The sequence below is a fragment of the Psittacula echo genome, assembly GCF_963264785.1.
Source record: "Psittacula echo genome assembly, chromosome: 5".
In the NCBI taxonomy this organism is placed as follows: domain Eukaryota; kingdom Metazoa; phylum Chordata; class Aves; order Psittaciformes; family Psittacidae; genus Psittacula; species Psittacula echo.
The window spans coordinates 18,189,749-18,217,174 of NC_137739.1; the positions used below are offsets into that span (position 1 = coordinate 18,189,749).

Below are 27,426 nucleotides of genomic sequence, written 5' to 3' on the forward strand. Positions count from 1 at the left end.
ATGGTGCCCCACATCGCTGGCTCCACTGCCTGCAGGGATGCTCCCAGGGAGCAAACCCTCCAGGCCACCAACTCCAATGGGCTCTGAGGTATTCCAGGGATGCCATTCACCTCGTGGCTGCTTACTAATAAAACCACACACAGTTAAGATCCAGGTAAGTTCTTAGTAACATGATGCACCATCATTTTGAATGACATTAGGCAAAAGGGAAGAAAACAGGAAGGAATGAGTCAGTCACAGGAACAAAACAAAAACCCAACCCAAAAACATCACCCAACCCCTGACAATGCAATCAATCACTGGAAGGGAATCAGCGCCCCTTGCCATAAATATTAATTCCTTTAGTTTATGTGCAAGTGTGTGTATTACTATAGTGCAAATAGCTCTGCACTGATTGCAGAGCAGCTGGCCGGGAAGGGACTGCCCCTGGATGACACAGGGACTAGTTACAGACAGACAAGAATCAACACAGATTTAAAACAAGCCAAACAAAAAGCACCCCAATCACTGGGAAATGCCAAAAAGAAATCCCAGTTCCCAGTTGCTGCCTCTGATCTGGTGCAAGCAGGGCTGGGCAGTGCTGGTGCCTTATGCACCATGCCCAGCAGCATCTCCACAGCCAGGCTAGAGCAGGATGGTGCCCTGTCTGCTGCTGGAGTAGCCTGTTGTGGTGCACAGGAAATGCAGATGATGAGGGGTGACACAGGATGCGGACATGGGAGCTGTGTGGGGTGCAATGGGAGAGCACAGCAGGATGGACATGGGCACAGGGAGAGCATCGCTGGCCTTCAATGCCAGTCCTGCAGCGCACAGAACAGTGCTGCTGGTTGAACCCCTCCATGGATACAATAATGAGAGCCCAGCAGCATTCCTAGGAGCCCTGCAACACCTCTCACCCAGCACTGCCTTCAGTCCAAGCACTGGCAGCCAGACCTATCACATGCTGTACCAAGGGGCCAAGATCTGGGCACCGCTCCATGGACACGTCCCATGGCTCCCTGAACACAGCCAGCTCCCCCTGCACCGCTCGAGATGGTGCCAGCTCCTTGGGACACGCTTGCTTCCACCCCTGGGCAAGCAGGCAGGAGGGGATGGCGTTTCCTAAGAGATTAAAGAAGACCCCCTCCTCTGTGGGGACAGATGGGACAGATAGGAGGCTTGCCTTCTCCCATCCAGCCAGACACAAAGTGCTTCTAAGGGCAACCACAGTGCATCCTAATGAACCCAGCAACCTGGATCTAAGCTATTTGACAGCCTCTGTTAAACCACAAGCAAACCACCTAATGATACACGTCAACATGCGGGCCAAGACCAAGAAGCAGTGCCCTGATGGGTGTGAGCATGGGCAGGGCAGAGTGGCCCACTCCTCCTCTGCCAACCCAATCCCCAACACCCATCTCCACCCATCCAGGCTTCCCCCTGCTTGTTGGGCTCTTTGTTTTTGCTGTATAGAAGGGAAGGAACGCTGGAGAGTGGAAGTGTCACATGCACACGCACACACGGACCTGCGGTGGCACGTGTGGCACACACACCACACGTGTTCCCCACCGCAGAAGGGACGGCCCCATCCTCCCCGCCCCAGGTGAAAGGTTTCATACATTTATACAGTATTTAAGACACGCTGATATATAAATTACTGTCTCTATATATACTATGTATAGGCAGCAGGGCCAGTCCGTGATGAAGGACAACAGTGCGGGCATCTGCTCATTTCCCTCTGTCCTCTGTGTAGTGCTGGAAGCGAGTGAAGCTCATGAAGACTTGCTCCAGGGATATCTGGCTCACGGAATAGTCTTCCAAGTGATACTTCTCTTTGGCTTTCTCCAAGGCCCCGAAGACCTGCAAGGGACAGCACAGCAGTTACTGCAGGTACCTTGGCCGCAGGAGAACCCTGCTGGCTGTGACTAGGAAAGCAGAGGAAGCTTTTTCCTTCAAGGAAAGCTGGGCAAAGTGACACCTTTCCTGGCAGGAGGGCAGTGGGAAGCCAGGAGATGGGTTGTTTAGCAGAGTACCTGACCCAATTTAAAAATATATGGTGTATATATACATACATATGTATGTATATATGAGAGTTGGGGTTGAGACAGTCAGGGGTGTTCAGCCTGAAGAAGAGAAGGCTCCGTAAGGGGAGACCTTAGAGCAGCTCCAGTGCCTAAAGGGGCTACAAGAAACCTGGAGAGGGGCTTCGGACAAGGGCCTGTAGGGACAGGACAAGGGGGAATGGTTTTAACCTGACAGAGGGGAGATTGAGATGAGCTCTTAGGCAGAAGTTCTGCCCTGTGAGGGTGCTGAGGCACTGGCACAGGGTGCCCAGAGAAGCTGTGGCTGCCCCATCCCTGGCAGTGTTCAAGGCCAGGCTGGACGGGGCTTGGAGCAACCTGGTCTAGTGGAAGGTGTCCCTGCCCGTGGCAGGGGATTGGAACTGGATGAGCTTTAAGGTCCCTTCCAACCCAAACCCGCCTGGGATTCTATGTACAAAGAAAGACAAAATCAGCTTTTGTTTCAGGGAGACCCTGCTTTTCTTTTGGAGTGCTGCAGTCAAGGGCAGTCAGTTTGGGGGGGTGGGACAGAGCGGTCCCAGCTCCGCACGCATGGTGCATCCTGTGAGCTCACACACCAATAAAAAACACAGGGATAAAAACCAATTTTTAACTTGTCTGCATAAATCACCTGGATTTGGACAGGGAGAGGCTCTGGAAGAATAGGGAGTGTGAAAGCAAAGCATGAAGAGCATGCAAAGCGGCAGGAATTGGGCTGCTCCTCCAGCCTCCTGCAAAGGGTGGGATGGACTCCAGCATCCCCTTACCTGTGCCCAGCTGAGGTTCTTGTTGGTCAAGTGGTAATGTACCATGCCCTGGTGCTCATGTTTCAGTACACTGCCTGGGAGAGATGAGCAAGGAGAGGCTCTGAGTTAGGAACCTGCTGAAGCTCATGACGAGCATCCTGCCCTTCCTTGGAGTGCAACTGCTCCAGCAGCTCACGGTACCTGAGAAAGTCTTCTCCACGAAGGCCTTGAAGGCCAGCAGCTCACCCTCCTCCTCACTCCGTGTTTTGGCCAGCAATGTGTAGCCACTGCCAAACTTGCTTTTCAGGTGCTGGGGGCTGCCCAGGCACTTGAACTGCCCGTTCACCATGATGGCCAACCGTGTGCAGAGAGCCTCGCACTCTTCCATGCTGCAGGACAGAAGAGGACTTGTTCAGTGAGGCAGAAGCACTGAGACAGAACAGAGGAAGACTGTGGCTATCTCATCCTTGTCAGCGTTCAAGGCCAGGCTGTACAGGGCTTGGAGCAACCTGGTCTAGTGGAAGGTGTCCCTTCCTGTGGCACAGGTTGGAACTGCATGAGCTTTACGGTGTCTTCCAACCCAAACCAGCCTGTGACTTTGTGAAGATTCTGGAAAGGGTTTGGAGGTGGATTCCCTTCTCTCTGGGCTTTTGGAAGAGGGAGATCTGGGTAAAGCCAGCTATCCCGGCTGCAGCCATTGCCCACCCACCATGCTCTGGAGGTGGGTGCTATCCCTTGGACCACATCATGCTCCTGACCACCTTTTAAATCTCTCATGCTAAACCCTGCCTGGACACATCACCTGTGGGAGGTGAAGATGATCGATTTGCCACACTCCCGCGTCCGTGTCACCGCATCCCAGAGCAAACGCCGGGCCACAGGGTCCATGCCCGTGGAGGGCTCATCCAGGAAGATCACAGGGGGACCACCGATGAGTGCAATGCCAGCACTCAGCTTCCGCTTGTTACCACCACTGTGGAAGGAGAGGGGAACAGGGACAGAGACCAGCGGTATGAGCATGGGGACAGCCACAAAAGGAGGGGCGGGGGGGGTCTCCATGCCTCCTCTCACCTGTAGGTCCTCACAAGCTTGTCGGCGTGTGGCTCCAGCAGCAGCCCCCTCAGCATGTTCTCCACACAGCTGCCGATGTAGCGCTCAGGGATGCCCCTCAGCCGCGCGTACATGCTCAGCGTCTCGCGGCCCGTCATGTGCTCCAGGAGCGCATCGAACTGCGGGCAGTAGCCGATCCGCTGCTGCACCTTGGGGCAAGAGGAACACAGTGGGAATCAGCTCACAGACAGGTTCCTGCAAGGAAGTCTCCAAGCCAGGAGGTGCCTTGGCACCCACAGGGCTTTGCTGCACCTCTGCTCACTGACCTGCAGCTTCAAATGAAAAAAGAGAGAAATTCCCCCTTCGCTGCAGCAGTTGGTCTGGTGGGGACGGACACACGCAGCATGCCTCTGGACATGCCTGGGGGTTGGACCAGATGATCTCCAAAGGTCCCTTGCAACCCTAACGATTCTGTGACAGCAACTGCGTGGTCTCACACAGCATTTCCCAAGCTGGTCTGAGGCGCCATTTCAGGTCAATCTCAGGAGAAGGAAAGCACTGGAGGGTCTGTACCTTCCCCATACTCTGGTGTCCTCTGGGGACAAAGGCCCAAGAGAATGCAGAGTCCCTGGGGAGGAGGCAAGCAGGGCCACGCTTTCAGGGCAGACCACCCATGTTATCCTTGCCTGACATCATCTGGGGCTGACAGTGCTAAAGGCATCCAGGGATTGAACTGAAAGCCTGACCCCTGCTCATCTTTTGCTTTCTCCCAAAGAGGTGGGCAATTCCCAGCAAGGAGACCTCCAGTAGTGTTCTGGAAAGGTTTGACCCTCTTGTTTTAGAGAGACCATCATACAACTGTCACTAACTCAGTTTTCACATTTCCAGCTACAGAGCTAAACCCTTTGATGAAGCATTCACCACTCTTGCAAGGTTTGGCTTCCATTTGCTTAACATCTGTCATCCTGGGGGAGAGGAGATTGCTTCCACATGGCCAGATAAGGACTCCACATTCCTGGGACATTACTTCCACCCCTAGCAACTGCAACCACGTCCTCCTCAGAGGCAAGGTGGCCTGGCCCAACCCAGCCCCAGGACTGTAATCCACCCTCCAGCCCTGCAGCTCTCGGTACCTTCTTGATGTTGGCCAGGATGCTGTGGCCATCCACAAAGGCGTCCCCCGACGTGATGCTCTCGTCACCAGTCAGCATCTTGAAGGTGGTGGTTTTGCCTGCTCCATTGAAGCCCAGAAGGCCAAAGCATTCCCCTTTGCTGACCGCCAAAGAGATCCTGTCCACCGCTAGCAGGGACTCCCGGCTGTCGTAGACCTGGTGGAGACCAACGCACAGGCCAAGCCTGTTATTACCCGACAGCAAGGCTAGAGGTGGCTTTACCAGCCACACAAGGACCATGGTTCAGTGAGCAGCAGGATGCTCAGGAAGGGCCATGCTCTGTTTACCTTGGTGAGCTCTTTGATGACCAGAGGACTGCTGAGAGATGACAGAAGTTCTGGTGGTGACTCCAAAACCTTCTTCCTCTCATCTGCCACGTCCCGGTCCTCTGGCAGCACAGACACCCTGTTCAGGAGTGCCACCTAAACACGAGGGAGAAAAAACACTCTTGGCTGCTGTGGGACAAACAGGTTCCTCCAGTGCCTCCAACCCAGATAGGATCCATCCTATGGGATAGGATCAGCCAGCTCTGGGGATGCCTCAATCCCTTTGCCAACCCATACCCTCAACAGGATTATTCCCCCCAAGCATCCTGCTCCAGGGATGCTCCCTGTGAAGATGATTTGGAGGGCCTGTCACCAGCTCACAGGGACTCCTGGGCTTGGTTTAGTGGGCACCTTCCTTCTCCCTCCCACCACTTCAGCTCACCCATTTCCGCCGCCTGCAGATACCACAGATCAAAGTTCTCAGTCTCCAGAGAAGGTTTGTCTCAATGAGGAAAAGGAGGAAGAGGAAGGAGAAACCCTGGATGGTCAAGGAGGTCAGGTATCGTCCAATCCCAGGCGTCTCCCAGGAAAAGTAGTTCATCTGATAACTGATATCTGAGCAGGGGTGGAACAGAATCAAGACTTGGATCAAGCCACACTCTGGGGAGGGACAGATAAGCTCCAGAGAAAGCTGTGAGCCCAAAGCTTTGCTGGGTTCATGTCCATCCCAGCCCACACTGGGCTCCCTGCCCACAGCTCTTTCCAATGCTTCCCACCAGAGGATTCAGGTCTGGAGGGGGTCTAGCAGAAGACAACCAGTGAGGGCACACAGAGGAGATCAAGTCACTCCTGTGACTGGGATTTCTTTACTTGTCTATGAAACTTCTCCTACCCCCCATCTCCTCCAAATCACTACTAAGGAAAAGATTCCATAATTGGATCACCTGCGAGTGTCAAACGCCGCCCATTTTTTGCATTAAAATGGCACCTGGAGCTACTGCTCACGTTGGGGTAGAGGCCCCATGACATTGCCCAGCTCCACCACCCACCCCACAAAGACCCCTGGTGTGGCGATGGTGGAACGGGCAGGTGAGGACCAACACAGGGACTCACTGAACGCCTTGCAGATGAAGATAGCTTCAACAGAGGAGGTACAAAACTGAATGAACTCATAGTTCTGGTAAAAGTCACTGATGCACTGGCCCAAGCAGTAATTGGGTAAGACAAGAAAGACTTTATCCAGAGTTTTGGAAAGGTCCACCAGGCCCAGCTCTGAAAAGAGAACACAGGAGAATTAACAGATTAGAGTTAGCTGGTTTTAGAGAAAGACCTTGATACTTCCAAGTTCAGAAGGAAAATCAACATATTTTGTCATGTTTAATGGGTGATAATGGACAGTCATAGGGTTGGTTTTTTTTGGTAGTGTGGGGACAGCCCTCGGGTGAAAGTCCCCTTGGGAGCTGGATCTTCTTGGTGATGACATGGTGCAGTGCTGAGCAGGCACGGAGGACAGCTACCCACCTGGGATACTCATGATGGTGACTGCAAGGAAGGTGGCTGTGCCTGAGAGGATGTTGAAGATGGTGAGGCGGGTGTAGGCCGTGGCTGCCACCGAGAAGAAGAAGCTGAGGAGGTACATCAGGGGGATGATGGCCCAGCCATAAAGGAGAAAGATCAACATCACATCAACGAGGTGGCTGTCTTGGGTGAAGGCTTGCACGTCAAAGGCTTGGAATATCACCTGGGGCACAGCGATGTGAGGAGATGCACATTTGTCTTCATCACAACTGATGTCTTCTTGTCTCAACAGCCCAGGCAGCCGGGTAACAGCAGCACTGCACTGACCCAGATAACCCCCCCTAGATGGCTCCCAACAGCAGCCCATGCTTGCCCCAGACAGAAACCTCCTTTCTCAGACTGGGATGCAGAAGAGCAGATCTGGGGAATTCCTCTCCATGCTCCCATGTACCTGAGGTTTTCTAGTGCCCACACCGAAGTGTCCAGGTGCCAGAGGCTGCAGTCAACTGGCCAACCAGCTTTCTTGCTGGTCCCTTCTATTAACTGAGGCAATGCCAATGGCCTCATCCTTTTCCCCGCAACCCCACACATCCCAGCCCTCCCAGAGGAGCAGCACCCAGAGCTCCCACCTGAGGAGAGGACAGGAGGGTGTCAGGGCTGACTCACCAGCATCAGAGCACAAGGGATGAGGAAGTTGATGATGTCCCAGAGCAGGGCAGAAAGCCAGAAGTTGACCACATAGACGCCGCTGACGAACTGGACGTGCTTGGCCTTGATGGCGCGCTCGCTGACCAGCAGCAGGGCGAATGTGCTGGCGAGTGAGGCCATGCCATACAGCAGGTTGATGGCGATAGCAAACCCAGTCTGGCCTCTGCAGGGACAGCAGTGGGGCAGGTAAGGACAGGGACAACTTGACAAACTGAGGCTACACAGGGACAGCACACCCAAGCCGTGCTCCTTATGGAAGCTACTCTCACCCAGCACGCAGAAGATCATCCCACAATAGAAGTGCTCCTCAGTAAGATAAGCATCTCCTACACACAGCCCACCCAGTACACCACAAACCTTCACCCTGCCTCTGCGGGGTCCCACATGTGTCTCCTCAGGTACAGGTGAGGTTCAGAGACCCTGGATGCAGAGGGCCATACAATCCCCTCTGCTCTGAGCACAGGCAAAACCAATCCCAGTCAGTACCTAGAGGGGAATACCCAAACCCTGAGCTATGTGCATGGTCAGGCAGGTAAGTCATCTACAGTTTTGCCCTCCTGACCTCCAGAGTATAAATCACAGCTATGTCTGGGTATGAGAAGATCCACCCTGGCTTCTCCACTGACACATAACCAAGCCAAGCTGCCCCCACGGAAGATATGATCCTGAGCAGGAAAGCAAGCGCTGTGCCATCAGACATACTCCATGAGCTGGTCTTTGGCCTTCTCAGTGATGTTGCGGGGCTGTGGGTAGTTAGTGACTGTGATGGAGGCATTAGGGCCCGCCAGCACCCTGAAGACAGCGTTGTCAACCAGCATCAAGGCTGTGGCAGGGGAGTGATATGCCTGATTGTTGAAGAGCGCAGTGACCACTGTGCGGTTCCCAGCTCCTTCGAAGGAGGCGGCTGCAATGTAGTGCTCATTGAAGGCTCCCGCTTCCTCAGAGGCTCTTGAGATGAGGTACTCCTCCAGGCCACCTGCCAGACACCACAGCTCTTGTGAGCAGGATCCACCACTGTGGACAACTGTAAAAGATGCAGCCCCAGCACTGGTGCCCCACCCTAGCCCTGATGATGGCCATGAATGCAGGGTTATGGAAAACACAGCTCTACTCAGGTGAGGAGGGGTCCTGTCAACTGTGGGACTGAAGTTTCTCAGAGTTCCTGAAACTTCATCCTCAATTTTGGCATAACAGAAATATTCAAACTTGTCCACTGTCTGATGTCTGTTGCAGGGGGCCAACATACTGAGGATGAGTTTGAATTCTGTTCAAACTGAGTATTTCTGCAGTTCTTTCACCTGGTAACATTTGTTTGGAGCACTTCTTGAGCTCTCATTTCAGGGGCTACCAGTTATTTGGTTCAGTTAATTTAATGAGTCTATTCTGATCTGAACATTTTCAGTGAGTGGAAATGTGACAGAAGACCTTGCAAGCTCTTTGAAACATGAATTTTTCTGCAAGAACTAGTTCTAGTCATGTCAGATAACTTCATACTTCTTATCTATATGCCCACTTAGATGAGATCTTAGGCAGAAGTTCTTCCCTGTGAGGGTGCTGAGGCACTGGCACAGGGTGACGGAGAAGCTGTGGCTGCCTCATCCCTGGCAGTGTTCAAGGCCAGGTTGGATGGGGCTTGGAGCAACCTGGTCTAGTGGAAGGTGTCCCTGCCCGTGGCAGAGGGTTGGAACTGGATGAGTGTTAAGGTCCCTTCCAACACAAACCACTCAATGGTTCTATGGACTCTCTCATGCAGGGAGACAGGTCAGATATGCTGCGCTTTGACCTAAGCCACCCACACCAAGCACCCTCCAAGAGAAGTGCATGGCTCCTGCACACCACCCCCGGGCATCGCCTGTTCCACGGATGCTCCCTGATCTCTCCTCACCCAGCACCTCCAGCGGTGACTGGCGCTGGGAATCCAGCAGGTCCACATACTGCTCGGCCAACTTCTGTGGCAGAGCTGCGGTGGCTGGGATGCTGAAAGGCACGATGGTCTGGCCATAGGGCTCCAGCGTCAGCCGGAGCAGGGACGAGTCCCTGGGCCCTGGGAAGGTCTTGGCCACCACGAGGGCAAAGGCAGTGAAGATCAGAGGCACAAGGAACTGCGCTGCCACCATCTTCCAGTTGCGCCAGCTGTACATGGCTCGCTTCATGAACATGGCGTAGAACTGCTGGCAGCACAGGGAGAACTGGGGGAGGAGAAGTCAGGTTAAGTGAGCCCCACTAGACACATCACCCCATGCAGCTGATGAGGGAAATGACCCCACAACCACCTGCACGTAGCCCGTGAGCCCACAGCAGAGCCTGCTCTCCATCCGAGCCTGCAAACACATGAGCAAGGCAGCTGCTTGACCATCAAACTCCATGGCTTCTCAATGGCTTGCAGTGACTTTAGGATCTGAGGTATTAAAAGCAGCCTCAGCCATGACGTTTACCTTCCTCCACCTCTCAGTGCTTGAGGTTCACAACAGGATTAGTGCAACATGGCTGCTTGCCCATGCAACCAGCTGAGGTGCTTGGGAGCAACCAGCCACTGCAAGCACCTTCTTTGCTCTTTAAACCCGTAAACATCTTTCGCTCCTTCTACCTCTGGGATATGCCCTGAAGAAGTGTGAGGAAATTCATCACAGGCACATAGGCAGTGGGCAGTGAAGAGCTGCCACGGATCTGAAACACAGCCTAGCAAGGGAAGGGAGATGGTTTTCCTCATCTCCCTGCTGGAAATCCCAAGTGATGGAGCAAAAACCGCTTTAGGTCACCTAGGACACCTTCAAGAGCATCTCTGTAGACCTCAAGATGTAGAGGATGGTAGTGAGCAATGCCAACAACCCTAAAATTCTAATTTGACCTTCCAATTCAATCTTTCAAACCACGCACAAGACCAACCATGGAGGAGGCTCCACTGGGTAACCCAGCTCCAAAGCCCCCCTTCCCATGCCCTATCCCTGTTCCTGCTGCACCTGTATGCACAGCACCCACCCCGGTGTTGAGCTTGATGCTGGAGCAGTCCTCAGTAATGAGAGCCCCACTGTCATCCGTCATGTCTGTCATGCCACTCAGGCTGCTGGAGTCATCCATGGCCCAGTCATTGGAGCGTCTCTCGTGCTGGTACTGGAGAGCAGGCAGCTGGATGGCCTGGATATCCATGCTGGAGTCCACAAGCTTCCCAACCCTGTGCCAGGAGGGAAAGTGGGTGATGAAATACAGACCCAGACAGGCTCAAGCTGTTCTTGATCCTTGCTCTTGATCAAGCTAGGGAAGACAAACCCAAGACACAAAACCCAACGTGTGCCCCAGGGAGCTGTGTAGGACACTGAGGTCACCGAAGCACATGGGGACTGGTCACCACCAGATGACACCCCACCAGGGCCAGCCTCCCCCTGCCTACCTCAGGAAGACTTCCTCCATGGTGGTGACGGAGGCGCCGTAGCTGGCAATGCCCAGCTCCTCCCGCCTCTGCTCAAGCTCTGTGAACAGGGCCTCAAACCTGGACAGAAAAGCAAAGTGTTAGATGCTGATGCTCATGAGAGGAGGCACTCTGAGGCTAAGACCCTCTGGGCATCAGTCCTGCAGCTGGTTTGAGTCCTGCAGCCAGCTCTGGGGATACCTGCAGCACTAAACACCCCACTCTCCCTGAGAGCAGCTTCTGGGCTCTATCTTCTGCTCTTTCTTGCCACAGGCAGCCTCAGCTATCCGCAGATCTGATTCTGGAGCTAAACCAGCCTGATCCACACCACAGCCATCACCAGCTATCAAAAACAAGTGCACGGGCAGTGACATGGTGGCCACAGGGGCACAAGAGCAACACACCAGCAGACACAGGGGAGGAACCAAACCCCATTTCTCAAGACCAGCACTGATGCGAAGAGCAGCTCCCCTTTTCAGCAAGCCTACGGGACTGTGTGCCCCAGTGTGTGCAGATCACAGAACAATTATGGTTGGAAGGGACCTCTGGAGATCATCTAGAAGAGAGGACCCAAGATGAGGACAAGCTGGGGATGATGCTGTTACCTGTGTGTGCTCTCCTTGGGCAGGATGAAGGACAGCTCTGCCCCAGCATTGCTCTCCATGGTGGCATTGGGCACATACTGACAGATGAGACGAGAGATCTCCCCCAGGTTACAGTAGGGCTCCTTCACCATCACCATGTGATATCCTGCCCCTAGACAGAGGCAAAAGAGACGGGAAAGGAAGGTAAATCACAGTCCAGCCTGGCCCTGCGGTGCTGGAACAGAGGGAGGCTGAGGCACCTCAGAGCATTGATGGTTTTGCCCGGGCTATGGACACGATGCAAGAGCAAACATGGGGATGGGCCTCAGAAGAGGCAGAACAGCATGATGGGTAGCAAGCAGCCATAGACAAGGAGCAGTGGGTCCCCCTCCCTGCCCCGTATCCACCTCCTGCTCATTCTTGGCACAGAGACGACCTCAAGCACATCCTGCCTGCTCCTCCCTTACCGTATTTACGCTTAAGGAAGAGTGAGGAACCACAGCACTGCAGCTCGCCCTTGGCCATGATAGCGATGCGGTCCCCCAGCAGGTCAGCTTCATCCATGAAGTGGGTGGTCAGCAGGATGGTGCGGTTGCTCCTCTGCTGCTGCAGGAGGTCCCACGTGGCCCTACGAGAGGCTGGGTCCATCCCTGACGTCGGCTCATCCAGCATCACCACCTGCACACAGGAGATGGGTGCTGGTCAGAAAGGGGTGGGAGAGGCACAGCAGTGCAGGAAGGGGCAACGCTAGGGCCCACAAGGAGCCTTGACCTCACAGCATGCGTATTATGTTTCTGCTTGGAGGAGCAGCTACCGGGCAGCAGAGCTGCACCACAGCCTCAGGGTGTTGTCCTCAGAGTTGTCCCCTCTGTGAGCGTGCTCCTTGCCCCTTCCTCACTGTCCCAGCATCTCCCACTGGCTCACCACGGGTGAGAAACAACCTCAGAGATGCTAGAAGGACCTACAATGGCCCCAGGGAGGAAGGTTTGAGGTCAGCCCCATGGAAGATGCTTGCCTTGGAGTCCCCGATGAGGGCAATGCCAATGGAGAGTTTGCGCTTCATCCCACCAGAAAGTGCCTTGGTCAGTGAGCGGCGCTTGTCCTCCAGGTTGAGGATCCTCAGGATGTGGTTAATCTCCTCGGGGCACTTGGAGGGTGGGTACCCCTTCATCTGCCAGACAGGGGAAGGGAGGGTTAAGGCTGCCTGCAGGGGACAGTGAAGCTGGCAAAGACTCTTCCCACCACATCAGCCCCTGGCACGTAAACCCCACCATGCTGCCAGGCGGGAAAGTGGGGAAGCACAGAGATGGATTCCTGCCCAACCCTGAAGTAGCTGGCACAGTTCACGTGGGAGTTTCCACAGAGCCATGCTGCCTGTGACCCTCCACTCCTCCATCAGCCAAGCAAGGAGCTCCTGCCTGCAGATGAGGTGGAAAGAGGAGGCAAAGGCTGTTCTGCTTTTGATAGAATCAGAGAATGGTTTGGGTTGGAAGGGACCTTAAAGCTCATTCAGTTCCAAATCCCTGCACAGGCACGGACACCTTCCACTAGACCAGGTTGCTCCAAGCCCCATCCAACCTGGCCTTGAACACTGCCAGGGATGGGGCAGCCACAGCTTCTCTGGGCAACCTGTGCCAGCGCCTCAGCACCCTCACAGGGAAGAACTTCTGCCAAAGAGCTCATCTCAGTCTCCCCTCTGTCAGGTTAAAGCCATTCCCCCTTGGCCTGTCCCTACAGGCCCCTGTCCAAAGCCTCTCTCCAGGTTTCTTGTAGCCCCTTTAGGCAGTGGGAGCTGCTCTAAGGTCTCCCCTTAAGGAGCCTTCTCTTCTCCAGGCTGAACAAGCCCAGCTCTCTCAGCCTGGCTCCTGAGCAGAGGCGTTACACCCTCTGATCATTTTTGTGGCCTCTTCTGGATGCACTTGATGGATCTCATCACGCTTTCCCAGCCTCATGAAGTCACAGGTGACTGCAGGGTGTTCCCAGGGCTGTCTCCCCCGTGCTCACCCCTGCGTAGAAGTGAAGGTGCTCTTCCACTGTCATGTTGTCGAAGAGGACGTCGTGCTGGGGACACAGGCCCAGACTGCGGCGGATTAGTATCATGTCCTGGGAGATCTCATAGCCATTGATGTATGCCTGCCCGCCCGTTGGAGAGTGCAGCCCTTGGGAGAGCAGACGCAAGGAAACGTGAGGGTCCTGCTGAGCATCCCCTGCCAAGCTTTTGCCAGAAGCTGGAGCAAGCCAGTCTCTTGCTTAAGCTTGGGCACAGCAGCCGTCTCCTGCCACACAGGGTGGGCTGCGTGGCATCCATATGTGGGTGAGGAACATCCTCATAGAGGGAGGTGCAGCTGGCAGTGCTGCCAGAGCAGGCACAGGCCAAGAACTGGACTTTGTCATTCTTAACCTGCTGAGCTCTGGGCAGCCTATTTGGTGGGTATGGTGACTTTGATGGTCCTCCTTTCCCTGTTCTCTGTCCCTCTGTGCCCATATGACCTTCCCAGGAGGAAGCCTACAGAGACCCATCCTACAGCAGGTCCTTCCTCTTCTCAGGGCTCTCCAAAATAGAGACTGTCACTGTCCCCACTGGCTGACCTCACTCTCATGGAGGGCTGAGCAACGACCCTCACCCTCCCTCCATCGCCCCAGGAAGTGACCTGCCTCTCACTACCCCAGCAGCCCTGGCCAACAGCTCAGTGAACTAAAGGTACTCCAGGGAACAGAAAACCCCCTCTCTGACTTCAGAGATGGGGTTCACCTCCCCTTTGCAAGTCAAGTCATCAGCTTTTCCCTGCCATGTGCCAGCCCCACAGCAGGAAGTGGCTCCTACCTGTGAGCATGGACAGAGTGGTGGTCTTCCCAGCACCATTGTGTCCCAACAGGACGGTGATCTGCCCTTCATACATGTTCACCGTTAAGTCCTTGACTGCCTCTTTCATCTTGTTTCCCACTTTGAAGACCTGAGGAGATCACAGTAATGAGTTGATGCTGTTCTCAGACCTGTCCCATCCACTCCACCCGGCAGGCAAAGCCCATGATGCTCACATGCTGTTGGCATTAGACAACAGGTCTCACTCAGGTTAAATTCAGATGTCAATAGGTTAAATACAGATGTCAAATATGTCAAACATGTCAGGCTAAATACAGATGTTCAATACACCTGTAAGTACCCAATACTTCAGCCCACACCAAAATGCAGCCAGCTCTGGTGAAGAGCCTTACCTGCCTCAGAGCAGCCAAGGAGCAGAGCCCTAGGCAAAGAGGGCAGGGAAATGATGAAGAAGTTGCCTGCTGGCAGTGGGTTTCACAAAACCAATGTCACGATGTGTTAGTGCTGTGCTGGGGAGTCAGTACCTTGGAAAGGTGCTTTATTTTGATTCCTGACACGAGGTCAGCAGGTTCCTCCTCAATGTACTGGCTCTTCAGAGCTTTCTCGGGGTCCTCCTCCTCCTCTTTCTCTTTTCCCACCACAGTTCTGGGGCGCCCACACCAGTATGAGGGCTGGTGGAAGAAGGTAGAGAGAAAGAAACTCAGGCACAGGCTCAGACCATCTCTTCTCCCCAGCCTTGGCCATCCTTTTCCTCCCATGCAGATGCCTCCCAGGGACCTCCCAGGCCATCTCCTTGGCCTGGGAATTGCCAACCAGGGCATCTTCAGCAGGCAGGTCAGACAGAGTATGACACTGCTCCCTCTGCCTTGCTGCCTTTCCTTGCTTCTCCCTTACAGCAGGATTGCCTGTGATTACACAGGCAGCTTTTCCCCATGTACAAATTTCCACAGAAAAGGTCAACACTTCCATGAGAAGCAAAACTGCAGAAGCAGCCTGCCCAGAAGAGCTCATGCAATGGACGATCATCCCCTCCAAATACATACAAAAAGCTTGGGGTCCAGCTGCTGCAATTACAGCCTTTTTTGCCCTGGCTCTCTAGGAATGAAGATAAGTGTTTGGGAGCTTAAATCCCTGTGGAAATAACAATTCAACAGCTCCTGGATGCAAAACCAACATCCTGCTGTGGCTTTTGGCAGACAGTGGATCTCCGTAACCTGGTCTAGCTGCAAGAGGGAGTGGGATGGTAGAGTGAAACCATGCTGGGATAAGGAATTGAGAGGAGGGGAGGAAAAACGTCGCAATCCAATGACAAGGGATCTATACACAGGATCAAGATTGATGGCATCACTGTGGCTTAAGGAATTCTGAGCCACCAGCTGAGCTGCAGTAACCACCACAGCCACTGAAAACGATGCCAAGCATTTGACTTGGCAGAGCGAGGGCAGCTCAGCTGATGGTGTGACAGTTGTCACCCATTCCCTGGTACAGCATGGAGGGGCTGGCAGCAGGACACAGATCATTCAGGTCCACCTGGACAGCAGCACTCCAGGAGTTTCAAATGACGGGATCCGGTTGTTCACTCCTGGGGCTCCTCTCTCCAATGCCTTCACTTGGGCATGGAGATGTTTAATAACATCCTGCACACCAAGAAGTGCTGGGACAAGAATTTAAAGCCAAGAAAAACTTCATATTCAGTAAAAAAATCCAGCTGCTTCAGCCCTTACTGCAGATACACTGCAGACCCCTTGACTTTGGAGGTCACCCTTGTACTTCAGTTTAGCACAGAAGCAGGGTTCATCCGCGAGCAATGCCCATGAAGCTCACTGGAAGGGGTCTTAAGCAATGCTCACCGTCAAGAAGAAGTACCACGGCTGGGGCACACCATACTGCCCTGGGAAGACGGCCTCCACATACCAGGCCACCAGGCCATAGAGCACTGAATCCAGGAGCAGCATTCCCAGCACTTGGGCCAAGGTGAAGTTGTCATCCACGCTGACGGGTTTCATGAGGTCCCTCCATTGAATGCCAGTTCCTGCAAGGCACACAGGGCACTGCCTACCTCTGCATTCCCAGAAGAGCAAAGTGCTCTGCAAGACTGTCAGTCAACATCCCCTGTCCTAATTTGCTGGTCAAGAACGAGAAGCATGTGCACAGCTCTACAATCCCTTCTGTAGATGGAAAAGATGCAGCAGAAAGCACACTGACATCTTTGTGATCTATCTTATGATGATCCCCATCTTCTATGATTCTATGATCTCAAGACTCTCCACCCCATCATGCTTCTTTCATCACATTCTTTGCAACCACACAGGAAGATGCAATCTCTTCTCCAGCCCCTCCATCACCGCAGCTGCCTTTTTACTGCCATCATTTTGCAAAATCATGGCCTCTGCTGGAACCAACAGCAAATTCTATTAACACAGAAAATAAAGACATATATTGGGAAGGAGGAAATGCAACAGATCCCCATCCCCTAGAGCAGAACAGAATTTGTTTGGTAATTAAAGTGATGATGGCATTTTGCAAAGCCCAGACTGCCAAGGGCATGGTTCTGGAGGGACATGGCTCTCGTGAGGAACAGGAAAATGCTTCTCCCTAACTTTGTGACCCTGACTAGTGAGAGGCCAAGGGGGAATGGTTTTAAACTGAGACAGAGAAGACTGAAATTAGATCTTAGGCAGAAGCTCTTCCCTGTGAGGGTGCTGAGGCGCTGGCACAGGTTGCCCAGAGAAGCTGTGGCTGCCCCATCCCTGGCAGTGTTCAAGGCCAGGTTGGATGGGGCTTGGAGCAACCTGGTCTAGTGGAAGGTGTTCCTGCCTGTGGCAGAGAGTTAGACCTGGATGAGCTTTAAGGCACCTTCCAACTCAAACCAGCCTGGGATTCGATGATGACTTCTTTCCACCCTTCACACCACATACAAGCCAATCCAACCCAAAGGGCTGGCTCCTCTCCCAAGGGAGGGGAAGCCTTTGCTCACCTTTTCCTTCAAACATGCCTATAAGCTGTGCCCCCATGGCCATGGCCACGTTGGAGATGAGGCAGGATGCCAGCTTCTGGCTGTGGGACATCAAGTCGTAGCGGGGTGAGATGAAGAAGTAGGGGATGTAGGAGAAGAAGTAGAGGAAGCCGCCAGCAGCAGCCGCAACATTTGCTGCCAGCACAGGGAAAAGCAGGAAGGAAAACATCAGTAACATGGTGATGCCACCAAATACTTCTCACCAACTTTCCCTCCAGGGAGATCCAAGCCTTTTGTTTGAAATGCAGTTACATGGGGGCAGGACGAGGACGTGCCCATGTCCCACGTCAAGGCAGGAGAAGCAAGAGAACCCAACCCCATGGTGGGCCACTGCAGAAGCACCCTGTCCCCACCAGACCAGAATGACCTCGGACCAAGCCAGCCAGATGAGGCCCTATCGCATGAGCCTGTCTGGATTGGGAAGCAACAAGACACACATCTCTTCACACGCACTGTGGGGAAAATATATCCAAAAAAGGGAAGAAAGGTCCCCCCCGCCACATGTCACCGCAAGTTCTCCTACACAGACCCCTATGCAATGTCATGTGACTCTGGACCCAGTGGTCCCAGGATGGACTGATGACCTCCAGAGCTGCCTCCCAACCAAAATTAACCGAAGATTTTATACCCCAAAGCCCATAACATTCCCCCAGCCCCACAGGTCAGCAACACAGGAGGCAGCCGTGGAGGGACTCACCTCTAGAGAAGAAAGTGCTCACCATGAAGTTGAAGGAGATAGAGGAGATGGAGAAGATGGCGAGGAAGGTGAACACCAGTGTGGGGTCGCTGTTGGTGAGCACTGCTCCCTGTTCACTCACCTACCAAGAAAACCTGGTTACACTCCAGGCTGAAGCTTCCCATGGCTGCATGTGTGAGCACCTGAGACCTGATGTCCCCCATGGGTTAAAGACAACCAGAGACGGGTGAGAATGCCCAGGCCCTCCTAGAGCACTCCAGAGGGAGGAAATGCAGGTTGCCCCCATGTGACATGGGGTCTCAGAGGCAGGGGACACCTTGCTCAGCATCCAGGCAGCCACCTCCTGCCTCTCATGGTGTGGGTAGGAAAGATGAGAGCTCGAGTCCCTGCAAGGGCATGCAGGATGCGAGCAGGGTGGTTGGCCATGCATGAAATGCTTGGCCTCCCTAGTGGGGCCTCCACTTCCCAGCTCCTGCCAGGGGAGGTTCCCTTTGCTGTGAAAGGGAGCTGTGGGGTCACAGTGCTGCCCACCCAGCTCTCGAAAAGGCCAACTCCAGCCTCCACTACACATGGAGGTGTCCTGAGACACAAAAACAGTCCAACCCATGGGAGAGGAGCCTTCCCAACCCTGCACCTGTGTCAACACACAGCTTCTGGCCTGGGGAAGGACACTCACCTTGACACAGAAGAGCACGGTGACGAAAAACACGGACACCAGGAGAAAGAGGAAGAACATGAGGAACCAGGCGCTCCAGTGCAACCAGTTGCTGAGGCCCATCATGTGCATGTACTCCTGTGGGGAGGTCACACTGTCACCCAAGGCTGCACCCACATTTCCTAGCCATTGCCAGAGCGAGGTGGAGACCTTGGTCAGGGTGGTGTGGCTTTGCCCTGCAGCACTAGTGAGGGAGGTGGCAACCCCAGGTGCCACCAAAGTGGTCCTGTTCAGCCTTAGCATCACATGGTGTCCCTCACCTCCCTGGACCCTCTGTGGCCACCAGTGAAAGAGAACATCTCCCCAGATAGCTGAGCTGAACCCAAACCCACAGCAGCCAGTGCCAGCAGAGCAGAGGACAGGACAACCCAACACCCAGAGCAAGCCAAGCCCTGCACACTCAGCCCTGCTGTCGCAACCATCATCAGCCGAGCTCCAGCCACCCCCACAAAACAGCTCAGACACATGGGTTTCTACATCCAAGAGACAAAGAACTTACTTCCCACACACTGAACTCTGAATCCACAAGTGCTGCCCTTTCTCCAAGCCACCTTCCAGCCCAAGAGAAACACCAATCAGCGCTGGCTGCACAGCAAGGAAAGCTGAGCCGTGTCCTGACAGCAGGATTAAAGACATTCCTCCTTGGGACTTGCTAATCCGCTGCCATCCCCACCTCCTGCTCACTGGCTCCACATCCCACAGGGATTTTGTTCCTCATTTAAAGGCAGCATCCATTGGAAAACAGAGGCAGGGGAGCACTCACGTTACCTTCAGCTTCTTCTCCTTCTCATGCACGACAGCACGGACAATGTTGAGAGAGGTGTAGGTGAAGCTGAGCATGAGCAGCAGGGGCAGCTGGTTCTGGATGGCCAGGAGGAAGAGGTCGTTGACGTATGCCGGGTAGGGGAAGCGCTGCACCACGACTGTGATGTTTTCCAGCAGGCTGGTGGAGTTGGCATTGGCATGGTGCTGCATGATGGCTCTGTCCACTGCATGCTGCACTGCCAGGAAACCTTCCCGGATGTAACCTGCATGGAGAAACAACACAGTGGAATATAGATGGGTCCAGGGTTTGGAAGGAGGCGTTGGGAGAAAGAGAGAAACAGCCATTGTGGAGGGATTGCTTGGAAAGAAGAGGAGGGAACAAAAACAGGAGCTTGTAGGAAAAGCAAACTAAACGTGACTATCGACACCCTCCTGTGGACACAGAAGGGCTCAGAAAGGATCTACATCAGCCATTTAGATCTCCCATAATCATCAATTCAAAGCAGCTGGCAGGAAAACTCAATTCAAACTGCAGTGGCCTTTCTGCAGACATGGCTTTATCTTTGGAAGGGGGAAGATTCTCCACCATTCACTACCACCAATGTCAATGAGCTTACAGTTGGTCCCTTTTTTTTATGTAATCCAAGAAAACACAGGATACTACAGAGGTTTTGGTGAGGAAGAATATATCCTGACACATTTGCCTTAAAAGTTTTGTGCATAAAAAGAGGCCAGGTTGGACAGGGCTTGGAGCAACCTGGTCTAGTGGAAGGTGAATGTGTCCCTGCCCATGGCAGGGGGATGGAACTGGATGAGCTTTAAGGTCCCTTCGAACCTGAACCAGCCTGGGATTCTATGATACCTAGTTTTCAACTGGTTTATTTTATGTCGGATTTCTGCTACATGGAAACTCAAATTCTGCTCACAAAGTCCCAGAGGAGCATTTTGAAAGTTAATTGCTTCAAATGACCAAGACAGAGAAGAAAAAACTAAGAACCTGAGATCATGAAGACTGTTTTATATTAACTAATTTACTAAGCAAACACTGTAGGGAGGGAACTGGTCTGAGCTCCTGGTCACTGTGTCCTGTAAAACACTGCAACCAGAAGAACCAACAACTCTGGGGCTCAGGTCTATTTACACAGTGGGAGTAAAACCCGTTCTCCTGGTTTCTCAGCCTCTCAATATTCTTGACATTGCTATCAAATGATGGAAGAAGAAACCTAGCCCAGGGAAATCTCCCCTTTGCAGCTGAGAGGAAGCTCCTAAAGAACCAAATCCTAAGCCAGTGCCAATGTCCTGCTACCTCCTGCTTGGTCAGTGGTTTGGCTTCCTGAAAAATCTATGCTCAAACCACAGAACTGCTCTATTTGTTTTTAAAGGACTTAAGCAGCACGACAAACACTGAGCAGTTTGGACCCCAAAAGAAATTTTCCATTCAAAATATAAATGGAAAAGAACCTCAAACCATTTAACAAAATTTATGTAAGTAAATATTATTCTTATCCAATCCTACTCAGCAGAAGTACCCACAATGTCACAGAAGTCACAGGATAAAATTTAAATACATACTATAAAGAATGAATATAGTAAATAAATATTTAAGATATGTAAATAAAATGAATTGATTTTAAAATTAACTTAATTAAACTGATATTTTCATATGAAACTATCTATTTAAAAGCTCAGAGCTTCAGTGAATCTCTGCAACGAGTCAAGTCACTGCAGAGAAAATCGCACCCACCCCTTTGGCCACAAGGTAGCCCCCACCAGAGGAGATGTGGCCCTCACCTGGTGTCCCGCCATCAGCAAACTTGGCCTCCCGGGGCCCAGGCAGCTGAAAGAGCGGGAAGAGGTAGCTGGTGTGCCAGTCCCGGTCCAGGTTGGGGTTCAGACCCGTCTGCTCACTCCGCGGCGCATTCCTTGGGCTGTACTTGAAGCGCAGCTCATAGTCGACCTGGAAGGAGCACATAAGGGGTGTCACAGGTGGCAGCAGGGTGCTGTGTCCCACAAACTGTGTCCTCTAGTCAGGTCCTCCTCCCCTCTCGGCTCCACTCACCTGGAGGGGCAGTGGGGATGTGCTCTGCTGGAAGTGGTGCTTGAAGACAATGGCAGCCAACACGCTGCCCGAGCGGTTGTCCAACTTGATGTACTCCTCAAAGTCCCTCTCCGAGGCAAAGCCCTGAGCTGCAGAGGAGGAAAAGACAGAGATCATAGAATCATGGAATGATTTGGGTTGGAATGAACCTTGAAGTTCATGTAGTTCCAACCCCCTGCCACGGGCAAAGACACCTTTCCCGAGACCAGGTTGCTCCAAGCCCTGTCCAACCTGGCCTTGAACACTGCCAGGGATGGGGCAGCCACAGCTTCTCTGGGCAACCTGTGCCAGTGCCTCAGCACCCTCACAGGGAAGAACTGCTGCCTAAGAGCTCATCTCAGTCTCCCCTCCAGCAGGTTAAAGCCATTAAATGCAGGCATTTAATGAAGGCATTGAACATGGCAACTCAACACAGGCTGATGACCATGCAACCACTGTGGTCCAGGACACGAGGGATGTTGTCCAGCCAGAGCTGGGAAACACCACAGCTGTCAGACACAGATCTATATAGGATGCTACTGTATGAATCACAGGGTGTGCAGATGATTCCTCCTCCACAACAGCTCTTCTCTCAGAGAAAATCTCAACATTATCTTCAGTTTGGAACATGAAGCGCTAAAATTTTCTGTGCAACAAGATTCCCAAAATACTTTTTCTCAGAGAAGTGACAGCCACTTTCTGGAACTTATTTTAGGGTGCCATTTTTCTAGATGGCAACTGCAACAAAGCGTGACCGAAAATCAAAACAAAATCCTGTAGTTTTGGTGATCAAGGCCAGGTTGGATGGGGCTTGGAGCAACCTGGTCTAGCGGAAGGTGTCCCTACCCATGGCAGGGGGTTGGAACTGGATGTGCTTTAAGGTCCCTTCCAAACCAAACCAGCCTATGAGTCTATGAAAGAAAAATAAAGCCATTTTCTTGAAGTTCTGAAAAAACTTTGCATCCCAAGAAGAGAGGATCAGGATTGACTGGAATAAAACTTTAAAGTAGTTTCTGGGGTGGATGCCGCAGCTCCGGCCCTGCTCACCTCTGATGTTGATGGGCAAAGCTCTCTCCACCGCCTCAGCAATGCTCCTGACGGCACTGCTGTTGGAGGGAACATAGGCCAGCTCCCAGGGGTTGCTGGGGTGACGGGCGTAGAAGAAACTGGGCAGGTCATCCACAGACTCGGTGGGGTAGATGGTGGCGTTGGGGTGGCTGATGGAGTGCACCCGGTGCCGCAGAGCTATCAGGATGGCGGCAAACAGCAGCGGCAGGCAGATTTCAATGAGTGTCACCAAGATCTGCCGCTTCTGCAGGGAAAAAAAAAGAGAGAAAATAATACGATGTAACCACTGAAGGTAACGAGGGTCAGGGCCTGCAAATGCCACACAGCAGAAGCATCCTAGGATTTCACAACCTGGAGTTTCTGGAGCCCAGGAACGTTGCTGTGCCAGTTTCCGATTTCTTCAGGACTTTCCAGCCAAGGTGTCCCCTACCCTAAGCACTGCTGCATCTTAAACCACCCTCCTTCAGAGCCTTCCCCGTCATGCTGCTGGGTTTGAATGAGCTGAGCTGGTGGTTTGCCCTTTCCCCACTGTGCCCAGTGCTTGCCTAAATCTCTCCTGCAGGCAACTGCAGTGACACACCTCTTGAGAAGAGGGACCAGCCACTGCTGGGGAACACAGCAGTGTTTGTTTTCACCAAAGCAGAGCAACCTTGCCCAACTCTTACAGGGCTGGGAGCTAAAAATATTGTAAGTAAATGAAAGGCTGGGATGAGCAAGCAGGGGGAGGTAAAGCAGAGTGCAGAAAAGCTGCTGCAGGCAGTGAAGTTGTTTCTGCTGGAGCTTTATGGCTGCAGGCAGCAGGACATGGGTTCTGGGTGCCAGCACAGGATGGGACCTGGCAGAGCCTCTATGTACAGGCATCGCTGCCCTTGTGCAGCCCAGAGAACACCCCCACAGCTCAGCCTCCACCCCAAGGCCTGCCTGCACAAAACATGGTGCCTCATTTATGTATTTTAATTGAGGTTCAAGCAACTGGACACTGAACTCAAGCCTGGTGAATGAAGTTAGGCAGCCAGGCAGGAGCATGACCCCCTAGGACTCCTTCTCCTGCAAACTTCCCACTAGCTACCAACATCCACCACCAACCCAGGCTAATTAGCACTGAAAACCGCTGGTCCCTAGGGAGCTCAGGTCATCTCTGACCAGAGGGGCAGTGACAGCCCAGGAGATGCCCCAGCAGCAGGACACAGGGGTTTACAGTTCCTCACATGCCCAGAGCAGAAGCAGCAACATTAACCTCTTCTGAAGACTTCAGCTAAGACAGGCTTTACAAGACATTATAAGGAAGAAGTTCTTCCCTGTGAGGGTGCTGAGGCGCTGGCACAGGCTGCCCAGAGAAGCTGTGGCTGCCCCATCCCTGGCAGTGTTCAAGACCAGGTTAGATTGGGGTTGGAGCAACCTGGTCTGGTGGAAAGTATCCCTGCCTCTGACAGCGGGTTGGAACTGGGTGGGCTTTAAGATCCCATCCAACCCAAACCAGTCTGGGATTCTATGATTCTAAACCAAAGAGCAGCAAGCAGTCACGCTGAGGTGGGAAACATCTGCAGTGGGCAAGAAGGGAGGCCCAAGCACAAACCAGCTAGGCCCACCAGGGCAGTTGCCCTGCAGCAGTGGGGTGAATGGACAGAGGGGGCACATGGATGTACAGCCGTGAAGCTGCTCCATCGCCCTGGCTCTCAGCATCCACTGCCAAAGCCAAAACCCCCTCTTTGGGCTTCCCCCGGGAGGAGCTGCCCAGTCTGGACACAGCCAGGGATGATCCAGGCAGCTTCAGCAGCATGGCCGGGAGGCAGTGGCTCCCAACAGGAGCCTTCCCAAAGGCCACGCTCATAAAAGTGAACCTTGCAGATGTCTGATGGTTTTATGATGCAGGTCTGGCAGACCAGCTGCCTCCCACTGATTTACTGTCGTATTAAACTTCTCTCAGTGTCCTGGGCTGTCTCCAGAACGGTTGCCTGGCTCCTTGAACTTCCAAGCTAATACACATGCAAGCTGAAGTCATTCAAGCCACCGTATTCCAGAGGTGACAGAGACACTCATCCATAATCACCACCTCTGCTTGCCCAGGGCTGCCCCAGCTTTGACCAAGCCACGTGTCCTAGAATCCATCTTTACACCAGGGTGATGATGAATTGGGAGCTCCCTGGATTCATCAGGAGAATGATTTTTTTTGAGTTTTAGAGGAGGGGAGCAATGCTCCAGGCTGTATCCCAGCACAGTAAATCCAAGTCAGATTGTGGCTTTGGAAAACAGAAGTGCTCCCACCCCAGAGCACATCCAGAAAATGAGGCTATTCACTGGCAGAGGGGATGGCGGGTTCCCCTGGACGTGTCTGGACTGCACAAGGGGGATTCCAGGCCTGGCCATCACACACCCCAGAGCATGCTGCTGGCTGCAGACCAGACATGCTGCTGGTGCCTTTGGTCACATCCCAGCCCTGCAGAAGCCTGGGTGCAGGCAGCCCAGCCAGCCTTTCCCTCTTCCTTTTGTTTATTTTTAAAGCAACATCGAGCTGATGTGCAAAACGGGTAAACTGAAAGCATGGAGCCAGGCTGCAGCCAGCTCCATCCCGCCTCTTCCGCCACTCCAGCCCTGGTCCCAGTGCAGCTGCAGCATTTGCACCCTGCTTAAAGGCGCTAGGACCTCGTCCAGCAGCAGGTGAGATGCTGCCGGTCAGGAGGTCCTGAGATCCCTCATCATCAGCTAGCTGCCATGAGGAGAAGTGGGCTGGGAGTGGATCCTGGCATGATGGTGGTTTAATGTTTCTAACCCCCCTGACACTGCTTCTGAGGGTGTATACAGTAATGGAAGGGAGAAAAGCTGGGCCTCAGTTTAGAGGTGCTGTGCTGCAATAAATGCCTCCAGTAGAGGCTGTGTAATGACATAGCTTAATAAACCCACTATCACACAGGAGGGTGTGTGCATTATCCTGTCCCATAGGAAGGGATGCTGAACTCATGGTTGGTATGCAAGACGGGACAGGGACAACTGAGCACACAGCCCTACCCATAACACCCCAGCACAAAAGCAGGACAACACCACATGCACAAATAAATCAGTTTTTGTCACAACACATGCACAAATAAACCAGTTTTCCTCCAAGAGATGCCCTGAGACTGTGGTGGAGGTTTGCTGAACAATCAAGACCCACACTTCATCGTGACAGGGGCAGCCAGAGAGCGTGGCACCAGCCTACCTGCAGGATGTAGTTCTTCCAGAGCAGCAGCCCAAACTGCCTGAGAACAACCATCCTCCCATCAGATGGGGGCCACCGCTGCTACTGCCGCTCCGCAGGACCCTGCAAGAGAGGTTAGAGCTGTGAAGCAGGGCAGCATCCCACATCCCACCCGAGGGCAGCTCTCTGTTCCCAGCCTGATGCTGCAACAGCTGGCTCAGTCCCAAATGGAAATAACTGCTGTGCTCCACTCCAAGGGTCATTACTGATCTGTAAGAGCCACAGCTAGTGGTTTACTGACGCAACTCGTTTCCGGTCATTGACATGACCCGAGCTGCAAGAGAGGGAGGTCACAGCTCAGAGACCCAATCTGAGACCAGCAGGGTCCTTCCCCAGCAGCAGGCAGGGAACAGCTTTCCTTAAGCAGTGGAGAACAGGGTTACAGATCCACAAACACCAGCATGAGGAGGACACCCAACCCCTTGCAACCCATTATCTTGGGAGGGTGGAGATTTCAAGCTGTGCCTCCTTGTCCTGCAATGTGAAGGGTTTGTTTTGCAATGTTAACACTGCTTTCCCAGAACTCTCCTTGGAGAAGTGAGGATGAGAAGGGGAAGGGAAGCACAAGGCACTTGGGAAGGTTGGCACACAAGGATGGTACATCTGCCTTCCCCTGCTCTTGGGAAGCATTCACCACCCCTCCAAGTTGTTCTTGTCTCCATGGCAGTGGTGTTTCCTGGGGAAGCACTGCTGTCCCTACAGGAGCAGGCTGTGATTTCCCCCTCTCAGTGAGCTCCCCCGCAGTGGGGCAGCCCTGACACGGGAAGAGCTCCCTGCCCATGCTGAAGGACACGGGGCAGCCTCAACTGAACAGCCCGCCCGGCCTTGGAGCACAGCAATCCCCCCTCTCCTCACAGTGATGGGGCCAGCCTGGGTCACAGCTGCAACATCAGCCCCACTGCATCCTCCACCAGTGGGTTCATCCCTGAGAGCCTGTGCTCCAAAGCCTGGCAGCACTGAAAGCTGTTGCAGAGACAAGGACAGACACATTCAAGGCCAGGTTGGACAGGGCTTGGAGCAACCTGGTCTAGTGGAAGGTGTCCCTGCCTGTGGCAGGGGGCTGGAACTGAATGAGCTTTAAGGTGCCTTTCAACATAAACCAGTCTGGGATTACACCCTGGGAGATGCTCAACAGCACGTTTTCCAGCCCCGGTCTGGATGGTATCAGCTCCTTGGATCCAGCCAGCACCCAGCAACCTCAGGAGGGAGTTGAGGGTGCCACAGCAAAAGGAGAGGGGAAGTTTTGCCCAACCTCCACTCCTGGACTGTGACTGGTAAAAGCACATCAGAAGCAGTGTGTGTACAGCTGGGAGCAATTTAGCTGTAGCCAGAGCAAGCTAAAATCCATGTAGGTCTGCAGACTACGCAACAAGCATCCATCCACCCAGCCTGCCCCACAGCACCAGCTCCCTGAGCCCTGCAGAAGTGTTCTCCTGGATTGGCACACACCTTCCCATCCCCAATCCAAAACACAGATGAGCTCTCAGAAGAAGAAAACCATATTTTTGCCACTCCATGCGTAGAAGTCATATTCCTGCCA

General features: G+C 53.3%; 1 protein-coding gene across 1 annotated transcript; it reads right to left on the minus strand.

Moving 5' to 3' along the window:
- Positions 1-320: 320 nt before the first annotated feature.
- ABCA3 (ATP binding cassette subfamily A member 3) lies at positions 321-25,922 on the minus strand. Its single transcript, XM_080618973.1, has 30 exons — positions 25,848-25,922; positions 22,631-22,895; positions 21,566-21,693; positions 21,298-21,463; positions 19,510-19,769; positions 18,703-18,819; positions 18,027-18,147; positions 17,291-17,464; positions 16,164-16,345; positions 14,838-14,984; positions 14,314-14,443; positions 13,494-13,648; positions 12,505-12,660; positions 11,957-12,167; positions 11,511-11,661; positions 10,888-10,986; positions 10,479-10,671; positions 9,385-9,688; positions 8,202-8,475; positions 7,458-7,662; positions 6,795-7,014; positions 6,387-6,545; positions 5,716-5,888; positions 5,295-5,429; positions 4,969-5,163; positions 3,857-4,044; positions 3,588-3,758; positions 2,987-3,174; positions 2,807-2,880; positions 321-1,839 (listed from the first exon to the last, which is right to left on the minus strand). Exons 1-30 carry the CDS (start codon positions 25,899-25,901, stop codon positions 1,708-1,710), a joined length of 5,127 nt encoding a protein of 1,708 aa, XP_080475099.1. The 5' UTR covers positions 25,902-25,922; the 3' UTR covers positions 321-1,707.
- Positions 25,923-27,426: the final 1,504 nt, after the last annotated feature.

What these genes read in the sequence shown, in the direction of transcription:
- ABCA3 (XM_080618973.1), bottom strand. Translation starts at nt 25,901, where the DNA reads ATGGTTGTTCTCAGGCAGTTTGGGCTGCTGCTCTGGAAGAACTACATC. An exon ending in TTTGCCCATCAACATCAGAG is followed by an intron (nt 21,694 to 22,630) that starts GTGAGCAGGGCC and finishes CCTCCTCTGCAG; the next exon opens with CTCAGGGCTTTGCCTCGGAG. An exon ending in GCCAAAGACCAGCTCATGGA is followed by an intron (nt 7,663 to 8,201) that starts GTATGTCTGATG and finishes CTGTCCCTGCAG; the next exon opens with AGGCCAGACTGGGTTTGCTA.